At 38.2% G+C, this 24,125-nt stretch overlaps 1 protein-coding gene across 1 annotated transcript in view; it reads right to left on the bottom strand.

The window, feature by feature from the left end:
• LOC132126443 (synapsin-2-like) overlaps positions 1-20,802 on the bottom strand; it is a 209,553-nt gene extending 188,751 nt beyond the window's left edge. Inside the window, exon 1 of the mRNA XM_059537690.1 lies at positions 20,162-20,802. Within this exon, the coding sequence (XP_059393673.1) occupies positions 20,162-20,511 (350 nt within the window). The 5' untranslated portion in view covers positions 20,512-20,802. The remainder of the gene's footprint in view (positions 1-20,161) is intronic.
• Between the last annotated feature and the right edge of the window lie 3,323 nt (positions 20,803-24,125).

The following is a 24,125-nucleotide window of genomic DNA, read 5'->3' as shown; positions in this document are numbered from 1 at the left end:
GGCCCTGTCAGGTGTTGATTCATTCCAGCGGTGACGTCTATTTGACGTCTATATTGAGTCGGCAGTGTCCCAATGTGCAGTTTGTTTAGTAACTAGTGACCGGATCTGTGCACACGAGCTATAGAGTTGACTGAGACGCACCCACAGAGACAGGCTGTAATGGGATATATGCTGCTTTTGGAGGGAAATTTGGCAAACGTGTGAGTTGAACCAGTCTGTTCTGTGTCATTTGAGGACAGTGTTCTGTCCTTTTTTATTGCTGGCATGAGTCCCAAGAGCTTTTGGGAAATTTAATTGTGCTACGAAGTCTAAGAAAAGAGGTCAATTATCATGACAGGAAGAAAGCTCAAGCACACTCTAATCAAATCACAGCATATTGAAATCCTACAGACAATCCAATTGTGGCGTCAGTAAGCGTATGTCACCCCATGTCTGTACCTGACAAGCAGAAATGTGAATCACATTACGCCTCCACCGATTATCTTGTTACAGTCTATAAACATCGATGAGAAACTCTTGAGATGTGTTTGGCCATTTACTGGTTAAACCTTCTCTGGTAGTTCATGGATAAGCGTTTTGAATTCATCGATCGATCAATGATTTGTGACGACCTGCAGTTGTAGATCACCAGTGGTGCTTCACCCTGGATCGATCTGGATCTCTTTTAGATTTATGACATCATTAAACAGGCCAGACGTTCTAATATTCCAAGACTTTAATGCAAGTAAGCTATTTATAATTTGACTTCCCTGAATCTTGTAACATCTGTGGCTTAAAGGGATAGTTCTGTTTATTTACTCATCCTCAGGCCAACCAAGACGTAGGTGACTTTTTTTTCAGTAGAACAATAAAGAAGATGTTTCGATTTTTTTCTGTGAACTGGCTCTTTCAGACAGTTTGTTTCAACAAATTGGTTCAAATAACCAATATACATATATCTTTTCATCCACTAATCCACATCAACTAACTTTATACAGTAGCAAGACCTTAACTGTCACCCAGAGCAGCTTAGCAACTACCAAAGCATATGCCCTTCAAACTTCTGAAGTTCACTTACAGTAAGATTTATATTACCTTCACAACTATTTATCAATACAATTCCAGTCAAGACAATGCAACAAATAGTTTGCTTTGAAGAAATTTTATTTTCTAATTATTTTGCAATTCTATTTGGTTATATTAGTGACATAAATTATTCACTGCAGCTTTAACACAGCAAATTCTGAATTCATTTTAGAATCAGTTTCTTTCCTGTCCTTTTGGAATCCAATTTTTGATCCACAATACACCATTTCAAAAATTGAAAAAATTTAGAAGAAAAAAAAAGAACAGTTAATTGATTTTTGGCAGAACAGTGAATCTTATTTAGCTGTCAGTGTCTGTTGTTTTGAGGGGTTTTCTGCTCGACTGTGTGAATGTGTTTTTGGCAGATAACATGTCTTTGTGCTGGAATGAATGGGTTTCCCGGGAGTCAGAAGTGTGTTTACAGGAATATCACATATGTCATGCCATGGACTTTTCTGTGTGTTTTGTTAAGTTTCTTATATGTCCTGTGTGCCTTTAGATCTAGTTTCCCTTGTGTTTTCCTATTCCCAAATTTGGTCTTCTTGTTCCTGCTCCCTGATTGTTTCCAATTTGATTCCAGGTGTGTCTCCACTTCCCCTGACTTAGTTGTGTACTTAGGCTGCGTTTACACCTGGCATTAACATGCGACCTGTATCTGGATGTTGTAAAGCTTTTCAAAAGAAAACCCACCACTTCAGGTTGACTTTGCACCGGCTATTCTCTGCAGACTTATTTAAATATTGCGCGGGAAATACAGATCCGATCGGTTATCCAGATAGAAAAGTCAGTTGATGTTGCCATGTTCTGATTGACTGGTGATCCAATCTGCTTGATCAGATCACAGTGACCTCATGTTAATGCCAAGTGTAAACACAGCCTTAGTTGGCTTCAGTCCCCGAGTCTAGCCCAGAGAGGGCTCCAGTCCCTGAATCAAGTCCAGGGAGGACCATAGTTCCCGAGTTAGGACTACGGAGGACCTCTGAAACTGGCAATGTCCCTAAGGATTTATGTTTGGGGTGGTAGCAGGGGTCCGTCTGTTCCTGCTCCCTGATTGCTACCAATTTGATTCCACATGTGTCTCGCCTTCCCCTGGTTTAGTTGTGTACTTAGGCAGTGTCTTGTTCAGTGTTCTTCATCCGGTATTGATCATCGATTCCTGTGTCCTACGTGTGGTTTTCTTAGTGCAAATAAAGTCTTTTATTTTGGATTCTCATTCGTCTCCTCGCTCTGACACAGTAGTCACCGCGTCACAACCGAAGGCCATCAGAATTCATGCAGTGCTGCCCAATGACTTTGCAGTCCTCTGGAGGGCGAGAGTTTGGCAGACATTGTCCCCAAAGAATTTTCAATGGCTGGCAGGCCACAGACACAATCTATTTAATACTGGCCCTGTGGAGCCACTATGAAGTGTGACAGCACGAGCTGGTATTAGCTGCCTTTCATAAGCCTTGTCTAATATAGTGCAAAACATAAGCCGGGTTATTAGACCTCCCATCTGCAGTCAACTGCATGGCAGAACTGCTTTACACTCCACAAGCATTTGAAGAAAATTATTTGCTCAGTTTCTTTATAATTTCTTTGTAATTCAATGACACATCCATGAAGATAGTCAGTTCCAGTAGTTCTGAAATGAGTGAATTATTCACTGCTGATACACAAACTTGAGTAACAATGTAACCTGCAAAAAAGTTTGTGTAAAATCCCTACCACTAATACAGTACATCGACAGACAGTCTGGAACAGATGCAGGCAAGTGGGCTTGTAGAAGACGTCCCTGTGTTGCACATGATACACACTGTTTTAGCTGAGGTGAGAGTCTTAATGCATGGACACAAAGCAGAACTTCTAATTAAATATAACACACAGATGAATTTGACTTATGATTATATAAATCTCTACATCACTTTCTCCCTGCAGACAAGTGATCTGTATCTAAAATGATATGTACTTCTAGTTTCCAGCTATAGTCAATGATAGGTATAGCCTGTGTAATGTCAGGGCTTATTTGCATAATTTACTGTACCTTGACCAATCGGGTTGATTGATCATTTGATAGCAGTGGTGGACGAAGTACACAAATCAAGTACTTGAGTAAGTACTAATAGTAAAAGTAATAGTGATAATAATACTAATAGTAAAAGTAATCCATCTTCTCACGTTAAAGTACAAAAGTACTTGATTTGTCATGTACTCAAGTATAAAGTACTGATAGATGAAAGTTTGTTTTGCAGTTTTAGGCTATATCATTTAATTTGATATTACCATTTTGTTTTTATAATCCTACTGCTCAAAATACTGCCCAAAATACCTCAATTTAACACCAGCAAGCTCATTAGCAAGACAGTTAACATTATCTAACATTATTGACTTGTTTTCAGCATGGTTATGAATAAACATTTATATTTGTCTACTCGGCTAGCTGATCCAGATCATACTGGATGCTGTGGACTCAAAGATAGACAGTGAGAGCTGCTGTCAAACCCATCTTTAGACATCCGTCAGAACTGCATCTGCTGCTTTATCAACAATAATTACTCTAGTAGAGCCCGAGATCTGCTCTTATATCAGTGGGGAGGACTGGAGATCCTAAAATAAACACCCACCCCATTACTGAATCTCCATCACGCTATTACACATCATCTTGGCTTTACATCGGGCACAAGAGAAAAGCATCATACATTTTTATTTAATCTACGAGTGAAATAAAAGTTAGCTTTAAAAGCAAATCGTCAGGGAAAATCAGTACAATACATTAGACCCACACTGAGAAATATTAGCTGGAGTAAAAAGAGTGACAATCAGCCCCGGTCTCCTCAAGATTGTTCTTATATTCTGATATTTCTTGCTGCTTGATTTTCTGAACAGTTTATTAGGCCTGTCTTGTTGAAATATTAAGGTCTGTCAAAGATTACACTCTTTTTGGTTAGGATCAATACTCTTCTTTGATTTCTCTCTAGTTCACTTCACATTGACACAGCCACGATTTCCCCAAGCGCTAAAGGGACTCTGCATCAATGATGTGAGATTGCTTTACAAATATTGTGTTTCACAATACTAACCCCTGTTTGTATTTTTCTGTTCTGTCATTTATTCTCTCTCTTTCTAGTTTCTTCTCAGAATGAATGATTGCGTCTCATATGATCAGCTCAGCGGTCTGAGGCCAGTGAATCTACACTCGGACATAAACAGAGCAGCAGAAACAATCTGAGTATGTTCTCTGTGAACTGATTAAAGATAACAGATGCACCATCTGTGTGGTTCTAGTGGACGGCATTACCCATAACTGACAGTTAGGGAAGATGCTTTTCCATGGAGACGGGAATCTCAGGAGCTCTGCTGTGTATTTGGATATTTATCAATAATGACTAAAAATCATCTGTGTAAATTGTTATATTGTTTGCAGTGATGTTCCCACATGAGAGAGGCCAGCATTACACACTGTAAGTGCTCATGAGTCTGGGAGTCTTCTTTAAAAAGACACACCTTGGTCTTCTGCACTGTAAAAACTATTCAGAAAGGTAATCAAATATTTTCCTTATGAGGTAATAACTAAATTATAGACATATCTATTATCAAAAGTGATAGCAGAATTGTACAAAAATGCTTAAAAGAGAAAGTCATAGAGGTTTGGAGCTACATGAAAGTGCTATGCATTTACATAATAATGCATCTTACTATCACTTTCTGTTTTTTAAAGTGGTAAAATATAACTTAATTCACACCATATTTCTGATATTATCGATCAACCTTATCAGATTAATTTTGATCGTTCACTTTTATTTTATATCCGTGAGTGCAGTACACCTGCAAAGCGTTAGCACTCGTTAGCTTGTCATTAGCGTTTTCATTCGAACCTATCGCTGTTTTCTTTTCTCCTCTCTCTCTCTCTCGCTCCAGTTTTTCACAAGTACATCAAACAACCGCAGTAAGAATATTTCATCAAGCACGGTGAGTAATGGCTTCTCCTGCTATTGTTACTTGCACCTCTTATTACATGTACAGTTTATCTATCTCTGTCGCTGATGAGGGATTCACATGTGATAAATGCAGGGAAATAGTTAGGCTGACAGAGAAGATTTCAGAATTAGAGACACGCATCCAAACTTTAATTGAGGACAGCAAGAATGTTAGGGCTCTAGATACGGCTTTGGATGCGTCTAGCTCAGGGATTCCTGTACATTGTTCGGTTCCGGAAACAGAGCCCCTGCAGCAGGGCAACTGGGTGACAGTGAGGCAGCGTAATCGTGGGTCAAAACACCGCTCTTCTGTTCCGATCAAAACATTAAACAGGTTCTCCCCACTCAGTGATGCACCCACTGAGAAACCTGATGAAAGTGCTCTAGTTATTGGTGATTCTATTGTACGGAACGTGAATATAGAGACACCAGCCACCATAGTCAAATGTTTACCGGGAGCCAGAGCGCCTGACATCTTGGCAAATTTAAAAGTGCTGGCTAATGCTAAACGTAAATACAGTAAGATTGTTATTCATGCCGGCGCTAATGATGTTCGACTTCGCCAGTCGGAGATCACTAAAAATAACATTAAAGAGGTGTGTGAACTTGCAAGCACGATGTCAGACACTGTAATATGCTCTGGTCCCCTCCCTGCTTACCGTGGTGATGAGATGCATAGCAGATTGTCATCACTCAATGGCTGGATGTCTAAGTGGTGCCCGCAGAATAACATAGGTTTCATAGACAATTGGACGAGCTTTTGGGGCAGACCTGACCTGTTTAAAAGAGATGGTCTTCATCCCTCCTGGGGTGGCGCCACTCTTCTCTCTAGAAATATGGCAAATAGTCTTAGTGTTTATACTTGACTAACTGGGGCCCAGGTCAGGAAGCAGACAGACTGGCTAAACCGACCGTCTGCTAGCTGCCTCCCGTCACAGAGGTCAGTTAATTCTCAGCACATAGAGACTCTTTCACCTAGATATCACACTATAGAGACTGTGTCTATTCCCCGAACTAGAAAATACAAAAAACGTCCAAACCAAGTTAAGATTAACAATTTAATTGAGGTTCAACAAATAAAAAACAGAAGCAATATGGATAAACAAATGATAAAGCTTGGCTTATTGAATATCAGATCCCTTTCTACGAAAACACTTTTTGTAAATAATATGATCACTGATCATAATATAGATGTGCTCTGTTTGACAGAAACCTGGCTAAAACCTGATGATTACATTATTTTAAATAAGTCCACCCCCCAAGATTACTGTTATAAACATGAGCCGCGTCTAAAAGGCAAAGGTGGAGGTGTTGCTTCAATTTATAACAACGTTTTCAGGATTTCTCAGAGGGCAGGCTTCAAGTATAACTCGTTTGAAGTAATGGTACTTCATATAACATTATCCAGAGAAACAAATGTTAATGATAAATCCCCTGTTATGTTTGTACTGGCTACTGTATACAGGCCACCAGGGCACCATACAGACTTTATTAAAGAGTTTGGTGATTTTACATCCGAGTTAGTTCTGGCTGGAGATCAAGTTTTAATAGTTGGTGATTTTAATATCCATGTTGATAATGAAAAAGATGCATTGGGATCAGCATTTATAGACATTCTGAACTCTATTGGGGTTAGTCAACACGTTTCAGGACCTACTCATTTCCGAAATCATACTCTAGATTTAATACTGTCACATGGAATTGATGTTGATAGTGTTGAAATTATGTGATGATATCTCAGATCATTATTTAGTCCTGTGCAAACTTCATATAGCCAAAATTGTCAATTCTACTTCTTGTTACAAGTATGGAAGAACCATCACTTCTAACACAAAAGACTGCTTTTTAAGTTATCTTCCTGATGTATCCAAATTCCTTAGCATATCCAAAACCTCAGAACAACTTGATGATACAACAGAAACTATGGACTCTCTCTTTTCTAGCACTTTAAATACAGTTGCTCCTTTACGCTTAAGGAAGGTTAAGGAAAACAGTTTGACACCATGGTATAATGAGCATACTCGCACCCTAAAGAGAGCAGCCCGAAAAATGGAGCGCAGCTGGAGGAAAACAAAACTAGAGGTATTTCGTATTGCTTGGCGGGAAAGTAACCTATCCTACAGAAAAGCATTAAAAACGGCTAGATCTGATTACTTTTCTTCTCTTTTAGAAGAAAACAAACATAACCCCAGGTATTTATTCAATACAGTGGCTAAATTAACAAAAAATAAAGTCTCAACAAGTGTTGACATTTCCCAACACCACAGCAGTAATGACTTTATGAACTACTTTACTTCTAAAATCGATACTATTAGAGATAAAATTGCAACCATTCAGCCGTCAGCTACAGTATCACATCAGACAGTGCACTATAGACCCCCTGAGGAACAGTTCCACTCATTCTCTACTATAGGAGAGGAAGAATTGTATAAACTTGTTAAATCATCTAAACCAACAACATGTATGTTAGACCCTATACCATCTAAGCTCCTGAAAGAGGTGCTTCCAGAAGTCATAGATCCTCTTCTGACTATTATTAATTCCTCATTGTCATTAGGATATGTCCCCAAAACCTTCAAACTGGCTGTTATTAAGCCTCTCATCAAAAAACCACAACTTGACCCCAAAGAACTAGTTAATTATAGACCAATCTCGAATCTCCCTTTTCTGTCCAAGATACTAGAAAAGGTGGTATCCTCACAATTATATTCCTTCTTAGAGAAAAATGGTATATGTGAGGATTTCCAGTCAGGATTTAGACCGTATCATAGTACTGAGACTGCTCTCCTTAGAGTTACAAATGATCTGTTCTTATCATCTGATCATGGGTGTATCTCTCTATTAGTTTTATTGGATCTTAGTGCTGCGTTTGACACAATTGACCACAACATTCTTTTGCATAGACTTGAACACTTTGTTGGAATTAATGGAAGTGCATTAGCATGGTTTAAATCGTACTTATATGACCGCCATCAGTTCGTTGCAGTGAATGAAGCTCTATCATATCGATCACAAGTGCAGTATGGAGTACCTCAAGGCTCAGTACTAGGGCCGCTACTCTTCACGCTTTATATGTTACCCTTGGGAGATATCATCAGGAAACATGGTGTTAGCTTTCACTGTTATGCTGATGATACTCAGCTCTATATTTCTTCATGGCCCGGTGAAACACACCAATTTGAAAAACTAAAGGAATGCATAGTCGATATAAAAAACTGGATGACGAGTAATTTCTTACTGCTAAATTCTGAAAAAACAGAGGTGTTAATTATAGGACCTAAAAACTCTGCTTGTAATAACCTAGAACACTGTCTAAGACTTGATGGTTGCTCTGTCAATTCTTCGTCATCAGTTAGGAACCTAGGTGTGCTATTTGATCGCAATCTTTCCTTAGAAAGCCACGTTTCTAGCATTTGTAAAACTGCATTTTTCCATCTCAAAAATATGTCTAAATTACCGCCTATGCTCTCAATGTCAAATGCAGAAATGTTAATCCATGCATTTATGACCTCAAGGTTAGATTATTGTAATGCTTTATTGGGTGGTTGTTCTGCACGCTTAGTAAACAAACTACAGCTAGTCCAAAATGCAGCAGCAAGAGTTCTTTCTAGAACCAGGAAACAATAATCCACAGCACTCCAGTCCATCAGTAAACATCTGGAGAAGACAAAAGATGAAACAAATCCATCATTAAGATGTTTTTAACTACAAACTGTCACTGCTGGCTAAAATATCCATAAAAACTATAATCCATCATAATCCATAGTAATTCTTGCTCCAGTGAAAAATCTATAACTCACATCAAAATCCTACCAATAGTTGATGTTTTCGATCTAGCCACATTGTGATGTTTTTATCAGCTGTTTGGACTCTCAATCTGACGGCACCCATTCACTGCAGAGTATCCATTGATGAGACACTGATGCAGTGCTACGTTTTCAGAAATGTTTCATTTTTTGGAAAATGGTTTACTATGACTTTTTTAAGATTTATTTTTGGCATTTAAACATACAGTTTATTGCTTAACTTGTTTTAACTGATTTCTAAATTTACATTTCATGTCTATGTATGTCTTTGTATGTTTTCTCTAATTTGATGAATGCTCACTTACACCTCTGAAAGACATAACAGATGCTGCTTCAGCCACTCACCTTGAGAGACGTGATAGTACGCTCTACATTATCTCAGATCTTTAAGAATAATTCTCCCCAGCGAGAGGTTTTCCTGCCTACAGCAGTCACACAGAGTTTGCTGTCAGAGTAACACTGCGGTAAAGAGAGTGTGTATCAAAGCACTGACCGAACACTCACGCTTCCTATGACACTTCCACACCGCACCACGAGAGGCTTAACACTCGCTGTCCTGTTCAGCTCCATCTCTGCCGGGTCGTGAGTCACACCACCCTCTGCTACACTGACAAAGAGAAAGAAGAAATCCTGCGAAAATCCTGCGAAAATCATGCTTCATCGACTTTTGAGTTTCTAAATCGTCATGTAAAAAGTAATAGCATATTTGATCAGTAAAATTTCCATCAATCTTTCTAATAGTGCCAATTAATTGCATAAAAAGAAAAGATTTTGTTTACATAACATGTATGAGTGTACTGTTTATATGTATTATGTATAAATAAATACACAAGCATGCGTATATTTAAGAAAAAAGTGTTGTGTTTATATGTTAAATATAATATAAATATGTACATGTAAATATTTTCTATATATACTGTATGTGTGTGTGTGTTTATATACTGTATATATAATAAATATACACAGCACACACACACACACACACATAAATTATGTGAACAACAACTTTTATTTTGGATGTGATTAATTGTTTGACCGTACTACTTTCTAAAGTATTTCACATTAATCATGAAATCTGAAATGAGGTCTTTATCACACTGCAAAAGTGGCACAGAAGCGCTTCTGAAGTGTCTTTCAGGTGCCTTTAATGTCTTTTACAGTTCACTGCTGCTCAGAGGTGATATGAATGCATTTACACAGACAGAATTACAACTGTATGATTTGATACTAGAGGCTGAGGCTGGTTAGAGCAGGCTTAGTTAAGTCTGGCTTTTATTCTGCGTTATGTCTTTGCACTGAAGAGAAGCCTCGACTCAGCTGTGTAAAGAGATCTTTAATCGTAAAAAAAAGAGATCGTGTTAAAGAATAGTTAATAAATGCATTCATGGCACCTCTGAGCAGCATTAAACAGTTTGTGTAAAAACACAAATGCCACTTCAGTGGGTTTTGCCCCATTTGTCTGTATTTGATCAAAAATAGTAATACTGTGAAATCTTATTATAATTTAAAACAACTCTGGTGGCAAAGGTGTTGAGTGTATTATGTTTGTGTGTGTATGGACATCATGTTTGTGAAGAGCAGAATAAGTGTGTGTGTGTGTGTGTGTGTCTAACTGTCACAGCACTGTCACATTATTTCTCATAATCTCCGCTTGCAGAAACACAGCCTCGTTCAGTGTCTGATCGCTGGAGGATGACAGCACGCTGACAAACCTGATCTACACACACACCACTTCATGGCCAGCCTCTTTGTCTGAACATTCTTGAAGGATAATGTTACACTTCATGATTATTTGATATCATCTGAGAAGGACTGTTAATCACATCTTAATTTCCAATGTCATTCATGTCTGGATCATAAACGCGTCATACTCAACTTCACTTAGTGCTAGAGATTTGAGCAAATCACCAACAATCAACAAATGCATATTACATTATATTCAATTTCTGTTCTCTATTCTTTGTCATGTGAAGCAATGCATGATTTTTTTTTAAAATCACGTTTATGTTAATGTATGAATTCCTGCATGTATGAATTAATGACAGACAGATACACAGAGCTGTGCTAAAATGAGATGAACTTGTCAATCATTTCAACGCAGAATACGTGATAAAATATTGTATTATTTCTGCAACAAGATGGATAGTAGACTAGATGATCATTTTCTTTCCACACAGAGCTGTAACATCACATGAGTTCAGCTCACACACAGTCTTTGGCTGCTGACAAACATTCAACACACTTCAGGCTGTGTGTTTACTAAAGTGCACAACAGGGTTTTTCTTCTTGCAGTTCGTCTTACTTCAGATTGGAAAAGCTGTAGCGTGAGCTGAGTTCTCGATCAAATGTATGGCTGTCCATGCTAGCTAACTGAAGCAGTCTGGGTTTTATTTGTCAGAGTGGGGGAGAGAGCACAACACACTCGTGCAGGCCCTGATCTATCAAACAGAGCTATGAGGATGACTGGGGGCTTTTCTGTTGTAGTCCTATCAGACAGACTTTTACTTCAGTGTTTCTCAACAGCTCCGGTTTCAGAGGCAGACTGTGCATTATGGAAGCTAACTTCTGCCAGGGATTAAAAACAAACAAATAACTTTAGTATCACAATTTTTACTTTTTCACAGAATTGTGAGCTTAACAACTGGCAAGTTATTAAAACTAACTGTGAGTTCACATGTTTTTGTTTTTACTCATATTTCTGAGTTAACATCTCACAATTCTGACTTTTCTGTTTCGAAGCACAGAATAGAAACTGTGAACGTGACTTTATATAACCCATTCTGTCATTACTTCTCAGAATTGTAAAAAGAGTTTATATCTTGCAGTTGTGACTTGTGAAGACTTTTCTTAGAATTCTGACTTCACATCTTAAAATTCAGCTTTCAATAAAAACATAAAAAAAGAGAGATTGTTAGATATAAACTGAATTTGAAGAAAAAGGGCCCACATTGTGAGGTAAAAAGTCTCAATGGCCATGCTTGAAATAAGTTTCCATACACTTTTCAGACAGTTGATGAGTAAATGATATTTATATCTACTAAATGCAAATTGAATATAATCTGGGTCATATATTTTACATTGTGGTTTCTCAGAATGAGCTGATGTGAAGCATCTGTTCATTAATCTGTGCAAATAAACTTTTACCAAGCAACAGATCAAGCAACAGAACTCCTTTAGAGTTTGATTGTATATATGGCCTCTGTCAGCAAAGGTTGATAGGTCCATTCATTTCACTGCTGATGTTCATTCAGCATGCAGAGCCAATATTTCTACATTTTGCCTGCAATATAAAAAAACAACCATCCCGCTCATTCTTAAGTGTTTTTATTTTTTATTTTACTATTATTATTATTAATTTTTTTTAAGCTGGCTAAAAGCAATTCACTAAAGCTGTTTATGCAACAAATCAGCATTGTGCAGAGGCATTAAGGTGAACCATTTTAGTGGAATATAGTATATAGAAAGTCAGTATAAAAATTTATAAGCATATGTGGGAAAACTGAGCATCATTTAACTCTGTAGTCTGTACTGGTTTTTCACATAATTGTTTAATTATTAGCAAAAACAGCCATTTTTCATATTTCCAGACTTGAAACTATGCAGATACTCATTCTTGTGAAGGCAGTTACATACTTTTAGTTCAATATAACTACCATATTTTTCGGACTATAAGTCGCACCTGAGTATAAGTCGCACCAGTCCAAAAATACGTCATGATGAGGAAAAAAACATATATAAGTCGCACTGGACTATAAGTCGCATTTATTTAGAACCAAGAACCAAGAGAAAACATTACCGTCTCCAGCCGCGAGAGGGCGCTATGTTCTCAGTGTAGACTACAGGAGAACAGAGCAGCATAGAGCGCCCTCTCACAGCTGGAGACGGTAATGCTTTCTCTCAGTTCATTTCTCTCGGTTCATGTCAAATTAATTTTGATAAATAAGTCGCACCTGACTATGAGTCGCAGGACCAGCCAAACTATGAAAAAAAGTGCGACTTATAGTCCAGAAAATACGGTACGCACTGTAGAGATAAAGTCCCATGTCCACTTGGGTGCCCACTTGCTCGCCATCAAATTCATTGTTGCGTTATACAAAAACACTTTAGTGTATCATCATGAATTTCTTAGGTTGTGGCCAGCATGGAGTCACAAAGGTCTGCACCAATTTGTGTGAAGATCGGATGAAGCATCTAGATGGTGTTCAAAAAAGTATATTTTTATGAAAATTCAAAATGCCGAAAGTCTAGTCAGAAATATAGATAAGAATTTAAACGTATCTAGTACAGTTATAATAGTTTTGCATTTTCATTATTTAGTAAAGAGTAAATTATATTTTAGTTTTAAGTGGCATGATGCTAGATGATAACAGAATTAGCTTTTTGAATAAATGATTTTCAGATTTATTTTAGCTACATTTCAGACATAATGCAATGCATGATTTATATGCTACTGTTTTAAATAAAACTGTTAAAAACCTAGATCTTTTTTTCTTTTTTTCTTTTTAACTAAATAAACCCTGTGATGTTTGTGCACAAAAGGTGTTTTGTGTTTTAAAGGACAAACCCAGCAGTCATTTTAATGGCTGTCTTATCAAAAAAGAAGGAGTGATCACTTCAGCCCAAAGCTTTAATGGCAGCTCATTCATCACAGATCCCTCTGAGGACAGTCAATGAATCAGCACAAACCAACACACACTAAAACACTCACACTAGACATATGACCTGCACATACATGGCATTTACACATGCATTCACATAGATAAACTAGCCTGCCGCATACATGGGAAAAAAAAAAAAAAACTTTATATATACTTAACATATAGCCAAAAATGTATATTTGCTAAAATATGTATATATTTTCTTCTAATTTATTTAGGCTATTTTTTTGTTTGCATGTTTTTGAAAATATATTTATTTGTCAATATATATATATATATATATATATATATATATATATATATATATATATATATATATATGCAGATTGAATCACCCTATGTGTTACTGTGTGTGTAAGTGCATCCTGTTCTAATAACTGTATTTTTCATTCAAGATACAGCAAAGGGTTAGAACAACAGAAGGAGCATTATACACAACACACACTCTGTGCACAGCGAGGCTGTAGTGTCCTCTGAGGTGGCACTCGTAAGCAACTTTATGAAAGTGAAAATGACAAATGAGACACCCTACATCCTCATGGATATTACAGGCTTGCAGTGACCATCATGAGTCTGCAAGTGCACATCAGATGTGTCATTTGGGACAGGGCCTGGGGCGTGTGGGAGGAGACGTCCTGTTCTCATGAAAGGACTTCACCTGAAACTACTTCAGCTCAGTAGAAAATATAGCAACAGCTCTATTCAGCCAATCTGAATCAAACGTTTAAGGACACACTAATAGACATCTGAACGTCATTTCTCGGATCAGGTGATTGAATGAGTGTGCTGTAAATGCTCCACTAACGTTTATTCTTCACATACGCTAGCGAGCACACAGCATCTATGTGGGTTAAACTGCATATCATTTATCACTTCTTTGGCACGAAAGGTATTCAGTGCCTACATCTGTCAAGTTCCATGAGCTGCTTTCTCACTTAGAGACAAAAACCAGCAGAACTCAGTGTAACTGCAGGCCAATTCCTCAAAACTATTCAGATTAAGTTCAAAACCTAATACAAAACTGAAGAAGGCAGCACATTTTATAATACTGCTATACCTAGTTTCATATATTCTAAAACGAACAAATGAAATACTAGCAGAATGATTGGATAAATTTAACAGGCGCTTTTATCCAAGCTAACAGTTTTCACCTAACATGTGTCCCCTGGGAACAGAACACACAACCTTGCGTCGCTCATGCAATGCTCTACCACTCGAGCCACAGGAACACTATCAGATACAGCTGAAGACCTTCATTAGCATCTACTGTTGTACTCTAATTTTATACTGCAGTAAATTCTAAATAATAGAGTTAGTCAATCTTGTTTTTTGTGTTTTTTTTAAGAAAAGAAAAGAAAACATTGTCTGTGTTTTATGAGTGACAAGCCTTACTAGTGTTACACAAGAATAAGTTGATTTGAGACTCTTCATAGTGAAATTAACATCTCAGCAAAGCAGAAAGTTGGTAATGAAAAATGTGTAAAGAGTTTTGAAAAAGTGACATTAGTATTGAGAAATGTATACTAACTACAAATAATAATAATAATAATCTTTAACTAGTAACCTCATCCACTAACCACAAACACCAATTCCTACACTATTATTCTCATTTTCAACATCAGATCTGTTGTTTTATCATCTGCAGCACAGAAGCAGCCATCAGTAGCACAGACGTATATTTGTAGAAATACACAAAATTATACATTTCTCTTTTATGCCAAAAATCATTAGGATATTAAGTAAAGATCATGTTCCATGAAGATATTTTGTAGATTTCCTACCCTAAATAAATCAAAACTTCATTTTTGATTAGTAATATGCATTGCTAGGAACTTCATTTGAACAACTTTAAAGATGATTTTCTCAATATTTCGATTTGTTTGCTCCCTCAGATTCCAGATTTATAATAGTTGTATCTCAGACAAACCAGACATCAATGGAGAGATGATTTATTCAGCTTCAGATTATTTATTATGAAGTTATGAATTTCAAATTTAATAAAAATTTTCCTAATGACTGGTTTTGTTGTCCAGGGTCACATTTATCATGTTTGACTCTCAGGCGTTTTTAATTGTGGTTTAATCATCTAAACTCTGTGTTTAGGCATTGAGATCTGAACAGCACATCATTCACATCAGCAGTGTACAGTCTTTTGACAAACTTTTGTACCATCAAACATCTGCTGTATATTCTGACCTGTTATTACAGAAATGAACACATGTCAGCTGGATCATGTATTCAGCATTGACAACAATTTATGACAATGTTTTGACAAAATTCTCTGCAGTTTTCCAGATCCTTCAGCATCTGTGAGAATAAGTCATTACACATACTGAAATCAGTCCAATGAGGAATCATTAAAACACTTCAAATAGAATCCATGTTTTATTATTCATGATGTTTTTGATGAAATTATGTACAGTAATTTTTGGTCCACTGTAAAATACTGAGAACTCAATCACTAAACAATTAATACAGTTCTGGCCTAGAGTTTCTAATAATTGCACGAATGATTTTTCAGGCAAGTCTCATTAGTGTCCAGAGAATGAAGGCAGCACCTGATCCTTCAGTCTCTCATCTGAGCAGATGTGTGCGACATCCTGAGCATCAACAGCCTCATTAAACAAAACCAGCAGAGGACCGATCATATGGTATGAAAGCTGTTTGTTTGATTCAGAAACACTGCAGAAGTTTCCCTCGAGACTTGACTAGTGGACTACTGAGATATGAATCTGTTTCACTGGGCTCTAAATATTACCATAAAACATAACTACAATATTTCATCTCATATTGACCTGTATTAAAACTTTATTACGGTTAAAGATTGTAATATAGCTCCAGACTTTCTTATTATCAAATAAATACATTCATTACAATGTAATTACAGTCAGTGGCTTATTTGTAATAAATTAAAACTAATTCAACATCCTTCATTTTCAAAGCCTTGGTGAGAAAATGTTCAGTAGGTTGATTATGAAGCATCATATGGCCCATGATTGTGTATAAGAAGGAACATAATACGTTATTATAAACATTAACATCATGATTTTCGACAAAGCTGCTTTGAAACAATGTGCAATGTGAAAAGTGTGCAAATAAATTTTACTTTTTTGAATAAGTGCCAATATTAGAAATCGTTTCTTTGCTCAAAGCACTACAGAAGCAATTTACAAACCCATGTGTCACACCTAACAGCCATCTTTTACAGCTTTATTCAGCATTACGCTTTAATAAATGGCAATGCATTAGCTACTAACCCATATGTTACACCTGTAAGCTTAACAGCCTTTGAATGAGCCTATGATGCAGAGTTTGAAGCTGAAGCATGTGCTGTGTTTCTGCTGATGTGCAGCAGAGCAGTGCTGGATGGGAGGCAATGGTGATTCAGTTTGGATACTGTAAAATAAGGCCAGAGGACATGATTAAATTACACTACGGTTAATATTCCATGTGTTGAGGGACACAGACTCACAAGCACACCTGCGCTTGGCCAGAGCAGACTGTATTCCAGAACCAAAGACATCGTGAGGAAATGTTAAACCTGGAGCAGAAGTGGAGTGCATGGGTGCAGAATGCTTCTTTTGGCTCTCAGAGAAAATGCATTAAAACAGTTAACTGCATGGCCAGTTTTTGACTGAAATATCAGTTTGTTATATGCTATAAGTGGTGTGTTGTTCATGAACCATTCGTTCTTTTTAAACAAATCTTTAACATGACATGACAGCAATATTGGATACAGAAATTAGTTAATAATTCCAACCTTCTTTATAAACACACACGTTGTCATCATGAAATTGCATATAACTGACATTTCCAATCAAAATGCAAGATTATTTAAATCATTGTGTGGACTTTTTACACTAATCTCACAGTACATATTTTACTAGGTGGCTTATTCGTTCGAGTGACCACATCTAACGCCCCACTAAACCTAACCCCCACAGAAATCATGCTAAATTATGATTTATAGAGCATTTACATTTCATGAGCACATGCATTCTCTGGAATCGAACCCATGATCGTATGATTACATATCATTGTATAACACAATGCTCTACCAACTGAGCTACACGAAATCCATATTACAGTGTAAATAAAAGAGTACAAAACATCAATATGAAAACATCGATAGGGGCGCAGTTGTAGTATACGCTCTGATGGGTCTATTTCATGGGATTTGGACAAACGACCTACAGTATACGAGTGTATTGGTTGGAGGACAGGTTGTCTAGATGTGTTGGAGAATTTGCCTATTAACAATATAACATTTGAATTGTACAGTAAAAGGCGCTATTACAGATCTTCAACACACAGTGGACTAAGATGAAGCAGAAACCAGTGATCGCATACCTACGCAAATGTAAAATGATCATCGTGATCATCAAAACGTTAAACATCATATTTGTGCTGTAGTACTGTATAATATGTGCTATAATCCCGTCAATATAGTGCCTTTCTGCTCTGAGTGTGCAGTCGTCCCAGATTCTTGTGACTGCTGAAACACTTCGGAGATTCATGAGCAGCTTTAAACAGTGTTACGGTATCTACAGTAACTACTGCATTAGTATCAGATGTCAATTCAACCTTTTATTGCCCTCACAGCTATAAAACAACAACAACAGCAGTGAAACCACTAAACTACTGTTGTTTGAGGGCTGGACAAAGCCAGTAGCTGGGCATTATGTAATTGTGTATGGTGACATCATGCACGGTGACATAGCTATGTCACAGAAATAATGGCAGAACTACAGACCTATGAGTCAAGTGCAAGTGTTCTCTGTTGGAGAAATGAACTCCCTTTGGCAGTGACGTTGTAACTTTACAGACTGTTTATATGCACAAACAGCTACTAAAAGAAAGCTTAAAATAAAAAAGCATAACAGGTGCCCCTTAACAAAACACACAAATGGAATATTAACATGCATGCAAATGCATAAACATTACTGCAATATGAAAAATATCTATCTGCGTGTCGAAATTTAGCTTTCCCAGCTATAATAGCATCCTCACACACACAGCGCACAGATGCAAGCCTCGGGCTCACTGTGCTGATTCACCATGTCCCTTTTCATTACTCCAACACATGACTGCCCTTATACTGCTCTCGCTGGATCTACACAGAGGAGACTGAAGGGCAGGACTGAGATCTGTGTTCACACAAACCACCGGGATTTCTCCCTTCCTTCTGATGGGGTTCAGAAAACTAGTCTTTTGCAAAAGCACGGTTTTCTCCTTAATAAACCAGGAATTTAGTATTTTTTAAATGAGCAATTTAGGAAAACCAGGGAATGGTAAAGCATGAATAGAAAAGCACACCGTCTAGTCTTTTTTTTTTCTTTCTTTGAGTGGACATGACAGATCACACAGAAGATGGAAGCTGCTGATTATGTAAGATTCTTGTTTGTGTCATTCACTATACAGAAGACTACAAATAATGAACCTTTCTCCCTTAATGCCTGGACTGACCGTCTTACATATATATGGATAATCATATGAAATGCGCAGGGATAAGTTATCATTATAAATTATGAACACAAACAGATTTCTGGCAGAAGCCCAGTGGCAAGGGAGTGACTAAGGATAACGTCTGTGTCATTATTCAGCACGACACACTGGAGATTCGCTGCACATCTCCTGGCACACGTCTCAAGCTGCACTCCTACTGCTTACTGCTCAGCGTGTGGCCTGAAAATGCAATGTGCTGCATCCTTCCAGCATGCTAAATAAACCAAATTATCATGAAAGTCTTGCTAAATGAAATGCAAGTGTATGCACTTTATTACAGGAAAAGCAATAGCTTGTTAAGTAAGTCCTGTCAAGCCTTATGGGCTTCTCCAGTGCAGGAAAAAATCAATAGTATCCACAGAAAACCCAGCTGGATTTGCTTTCTTAGAGAGATCACATGCTGACTCCCCTGGAGGAACGCCACTGAAATATTCATGCTTGTAACTAAGGTGTTATTCCTCTTCTCTGAGCGTGTCTCTGGGATTTTTATTATGCAAAGCTTGTGAATAATTGTCTCTGCTGGTCTTTTGGAGACCTAAGCTCATTAAGGTAATGCACTCTGAACATTCATCAGGTGCATTCGGACTGGGCTTTTCCGAGTCAATCAATCACAGCACTGCTGTGGAGCATCACAACCGTGACCAGCAGAGGTTTCATAATCACCAATTAGGATTAGTCAATACTGCAAAAGATGGAAAAAATGCAGATCATTCATATTTGAAGCAGTCTGACCTTTCATCATCATTGATAGTATCATCACGCTCATCACAATTAGCAGTGATACATCTCAATTACAGCTCACAACTCACGCTGGGAGAATTTCTATCAACTGTGATGTGCATTGCCTCTAATTGCAACCAGAAAACATCAAGACAGTCTCTGTGATGTAGAAAGCAGTTCTGGTGCTCAATCTGCTTTATTTGCGTCGTGACAAACACTTTTGTAAATCAAAGCTCTTTGCATGCAGCCATCTGCTAAAGAGGTGCATAAAAAAGATTGGTGGTGCTGTCCAAGGTACCAATCCACTTCTGATTGCAGGAGAAAACTGAGAGTGTACCTCTAAAACAAGATGCAAACTTATCAAAGCTTTGCACAAAGCTGGTTCGAATTCTAATTGTGCACAACTCAAATGCATCAATCAACAAGTCCAGGTCAAAGCAAGAAAACTCACCACTCGTGTTGGGGCTCGTCGATGACCAGCAGGATCTTGAATTTCCGTGACACCGCGGCAGGACTTTGCTCCACGAGTCCCGCAGAGGCGGCAGTCTGCTTCACCACATTGGTGATGGAGCTGAAGAACCCCGAGCCGCTGGATTGGGCGGGCTGTGGCCGTCGCTCAGGGGCTGGAGAAGGGGTGGGGGACTTGTCCGCCGGAGGGGCCGATGGGGCAGGAGTCGCTCCGCTGGCGGCAGTGGGAGGAGGTGGTGGAGGTGGGTCAGGCCTCTGGAGATCCGACATGTAGCCGTTGGGCAGGTTGGCGATGAAGCTGCTGTCAGAGAGACGACGGCGTAGGAAGTTCATGGCTAGAGAGGGTTAAGCTCTGGGTACAGGTGAGGGTCGCCTGGGATTCGTAACTCTTTTGCTGCTTCTCAAGAGCGCGGGGTTGATATTGCTGTTGAATTTCTCCGTCTTCCTCCACTGACAGCTTGAATGCCAGGAAGAGATGCTCACGCTCTGTGTCTCCCTCCCTCCCTCGCTAGCGCTCCCTCCCCCAGTCCCTCACGATCTCCTACATCATTGCTTACGTGCCTCTACTACGTCGTACTGCAGCTGCTTAACGGGGTTTCCAATGAATATGCATGACAGGAGGGGAGCTCCTACAGCAGTCCCCCTGCCTGTGAGTCTCTCCTCCTCTCTGCTCCTCGGATTGACCCGCAGACCCCGGTCTAGCAGCGCTGGGGCTGGAGGAATAGGTCTGCAGATGGTGGAGACACATGTCAGCTCAGCTCTCTGGGGTCTGTGAACATTGATCCTCTGCCATCGTTTAGTCAGTGATGCTCTCCTGAATACAGGAGCTCAATACGCCAAGCCCATGTTAGTTCATTACTGCAGAAAATACAAACAACATGGAGGCTGAGGAATGGTGATCACGATCGACAGTGGCATTTTACACAGTCTCACTGCTGATGGGTTTACACCACAACACACAACAGTGGCCCACAATAGTAATGAGCACTTAGCAAAGGTGACAGAAACAGTGCACATACAGATTTTTTATCACAGCGCAGAGACAATAAAAGTGCATTTATAAAGAAATTACAGTTGAAGAAAATGTTTTAAGAAACAGATACTTTAAATGTGAAATTATAAATACAGAAACATAACGCAGAGGTTATGTGCATGGGTATGTACTGAAGAAGGTGTAGCTGGGAAACATTAATGGACACTGAACTGCAGTGATAGTGGTTACTAAATCTAGCATTACTATTAAAACTGTTCATACCCAGAACACCCAGCAACCACCAAACAACACCCACACAGACACTGAGATGAAGGACAGATGGGTTACGGTGGTTGCTTTGTCGTATTCAGTTCAGACTGCCTCGTTGCGGCGTGATGCAGTTTGAGGGATAAGGGTTGTGTCTGGTGTAGATATGGTGTAAAAACCACTCAGAACACACTAACAACTGTCTAACAACATGCTGATAAAAACCTGAACACCCTAACCAGTGTTTTCCTGGCTCAAAGTGAGGTGGAGGTGGATCCCCATCGCCCTGATCAACTGGCTGAAGCAAACACCCTTTACAATCAGTGTCATTGAATTAGATGGTCAAAGAAAATGATAACCATCAAGCATATTCTTCGAAAAGGTAATCTTTTGAACATTAATTAAAAAGAACATAACAGAACATAACAGCTAAAAGAGGCTCTTTTGCAGTGTAATTGAAGATAAACATAAGCTTGTTAAGCATTGCCTTAAAGACATACACAGTGCACAACCAGGAGCAGAACTATTCCTGTTTTTCATTTTATAAAACCTCTTCATAGTCCAATGCTTCCTGACCCACATCGCTTTGATCCCAATACACATTCATCCATTTATTATAAAGAGTCTTTATAGAAAACTAAACATTTCCTTACATTATTAAATATAGTTGCATTGGGGTGAAACACCCAGAACACCCTGCAACTACCTAATGACATGGTAAAACAAAACAAAACAAAAAATAATAATAAAACCCCCAGAACACCCTAGAGACTGCCTGACAACATGATAAAAACAAACAACAAACAAAACTTCTCAGAACACCTTGGCAACTGCACTTTCCTCTGAATTGTCTCAGGAGTAGAAGATTTCCAACAAAACTGAAAGAATATATCACTGCTGTATATACTTACATGAATCTCCTCTGTTGGTAAAAACTCTTGTTCATACATCATTTCATACATCTGAAAACATCCACTAGGCTCCAGATGATGAAATGCCCCCTTCATGTTTGTGTTTATTTAGAACATAAATCTACTCCGACATCTGTGTATAAATATCATTATGGGATCCTCATGTGCTATAACTCTTATTTTGTGGACAGGTTTTATTAGTGGTGACTATTCATACTTAGCGTGAGATTTAAACTTCAGACACCAATGCTTCTGTTACGACCAGATATCACAATACAAAACACTCAGAGCAACCTAGCAACTGCATATCGACACCATGGCAACAACCCACAACATCCTGGCACCGCAGCGGCTGATTATGGGCTGCTGTAAACACAGAAGCGTGTTAAAGGATGAACTCTGAGGTTGAGAAAGGGTTAAATCGATGTTGGCTCATCAGATGTCACGAGTTTCTCAGGCTGAATTAGATAAGGATTATAATTTATGTGTGAAGCCCAGTGGGGACAGATACACGCCGATGGCAAACAGGAAAAACGATAACGAATATGAGCATAATTGCACGGTGTCTTGTGTGATTAGTGAGATGAATGTGTCTTGTGCTGTTGTGTAGGAGAACAGCACGCGGTGATGTGAGTGCTGGACGTGTGAATCAGGGCTCATTCTGACCTTTATTCTTCATGGCAGGGAGAAAACAGCTCAACATCACGTGGTGCTCCAGCGTATTTAAACACAAAGACTTCTGATAGCTTTCACTGCGATGCAGAGAAGATGCTGAACATTCATGCACACATGACTGGACTGGGATCAAAACATGGGAAAGCAACCACATGCATTTTTCATATCATGAACGGTTTTGGAAGCACTTATAGTTGTATAAGTGGTTTAGAATCGTATGCTCATTAGATAAATCAGATGAGCTTCTGCTGATGTTATTCGGCTCAAATTATGGCTCAGACAATTACAGAAGAGGTCATTTACATTTGATAGTTTTTCCAGTATTTGATCTCAGCAATTCTTTTTTTATATTAAAAAACTTTCCACATTTATTAATCTATTTTGTCTATTAATTTAAGCTATATAGTTAAACTCGTCAACAATTTATTATAATGAATATGTTCTGTTTTTTATGTGTGATATTACAAAAATGAAAAGGCCTGCTAACACATTAAAATGTGAAATGTATTAAAAATGTCAAATTTCATAGTAGATTTGAATATTTCATCCCTTAAACCTCATGCACCATAAGCAAGGCTGGTATTTTAGCATGCACCTTATTCTTCTCATAAGAGCACTCACAGACATTTATACATTTATGAGTCCGGCTTCTGGACTCATCTGTGTCCAGTTATTTTTAGCTGTACAGAACAGCTCGTTTGCTGAATGAACTGGACGTCTCTTCTATAGGCTTGTGGCATACAATACATTGCATTATGTTTTTCTTCATCTTTTTTTTATTATTTATACTGCATTGTTTTTATTTGCAGTGAATAGATGTTACACTATCTTTTATACCTCTGAATTATTTAACATGTGAAAAATCTCTTTAGTTACATTGCAGCACTTTTTTATGAACTGAATTTGTGATTTTTATTTTCCAAGCAAGCAAATGCATTTGGTTTGAAAGCTGTAATGCACTAGTCAATATTAAAAAGCTGATTAAAAGGCGATAATATCGGCTGGGATAACCCCATCTGCTTTAATAAAATAAGCACTGGGCTGTAAACACACAGATGTGATGCTAGAATATGGAGATGCTTTCTATTGCTTACACTCTGTACTGGAGCAGATTTCATGTT

This window comes from Carassius carassius, chromosome 44 (genome assembly GCF_963082965.1).
Source record: "Carassius carassius chromosome 44, fCarCar2.1, whole genome shotgun sequence".
Taxonomy (NCBI): domain Eukaryota; kingdom Metazoa; phylum Chordata; class Actinopteri; order Cypriniformes; family Cyprinidae; genus Carassius; species Carassius carassius.
The sequence above is the reverse complement of the archived record's forward strand: the minus strand, read 5'-3'. Positions and strand labels throughout refer to the sequence as shown.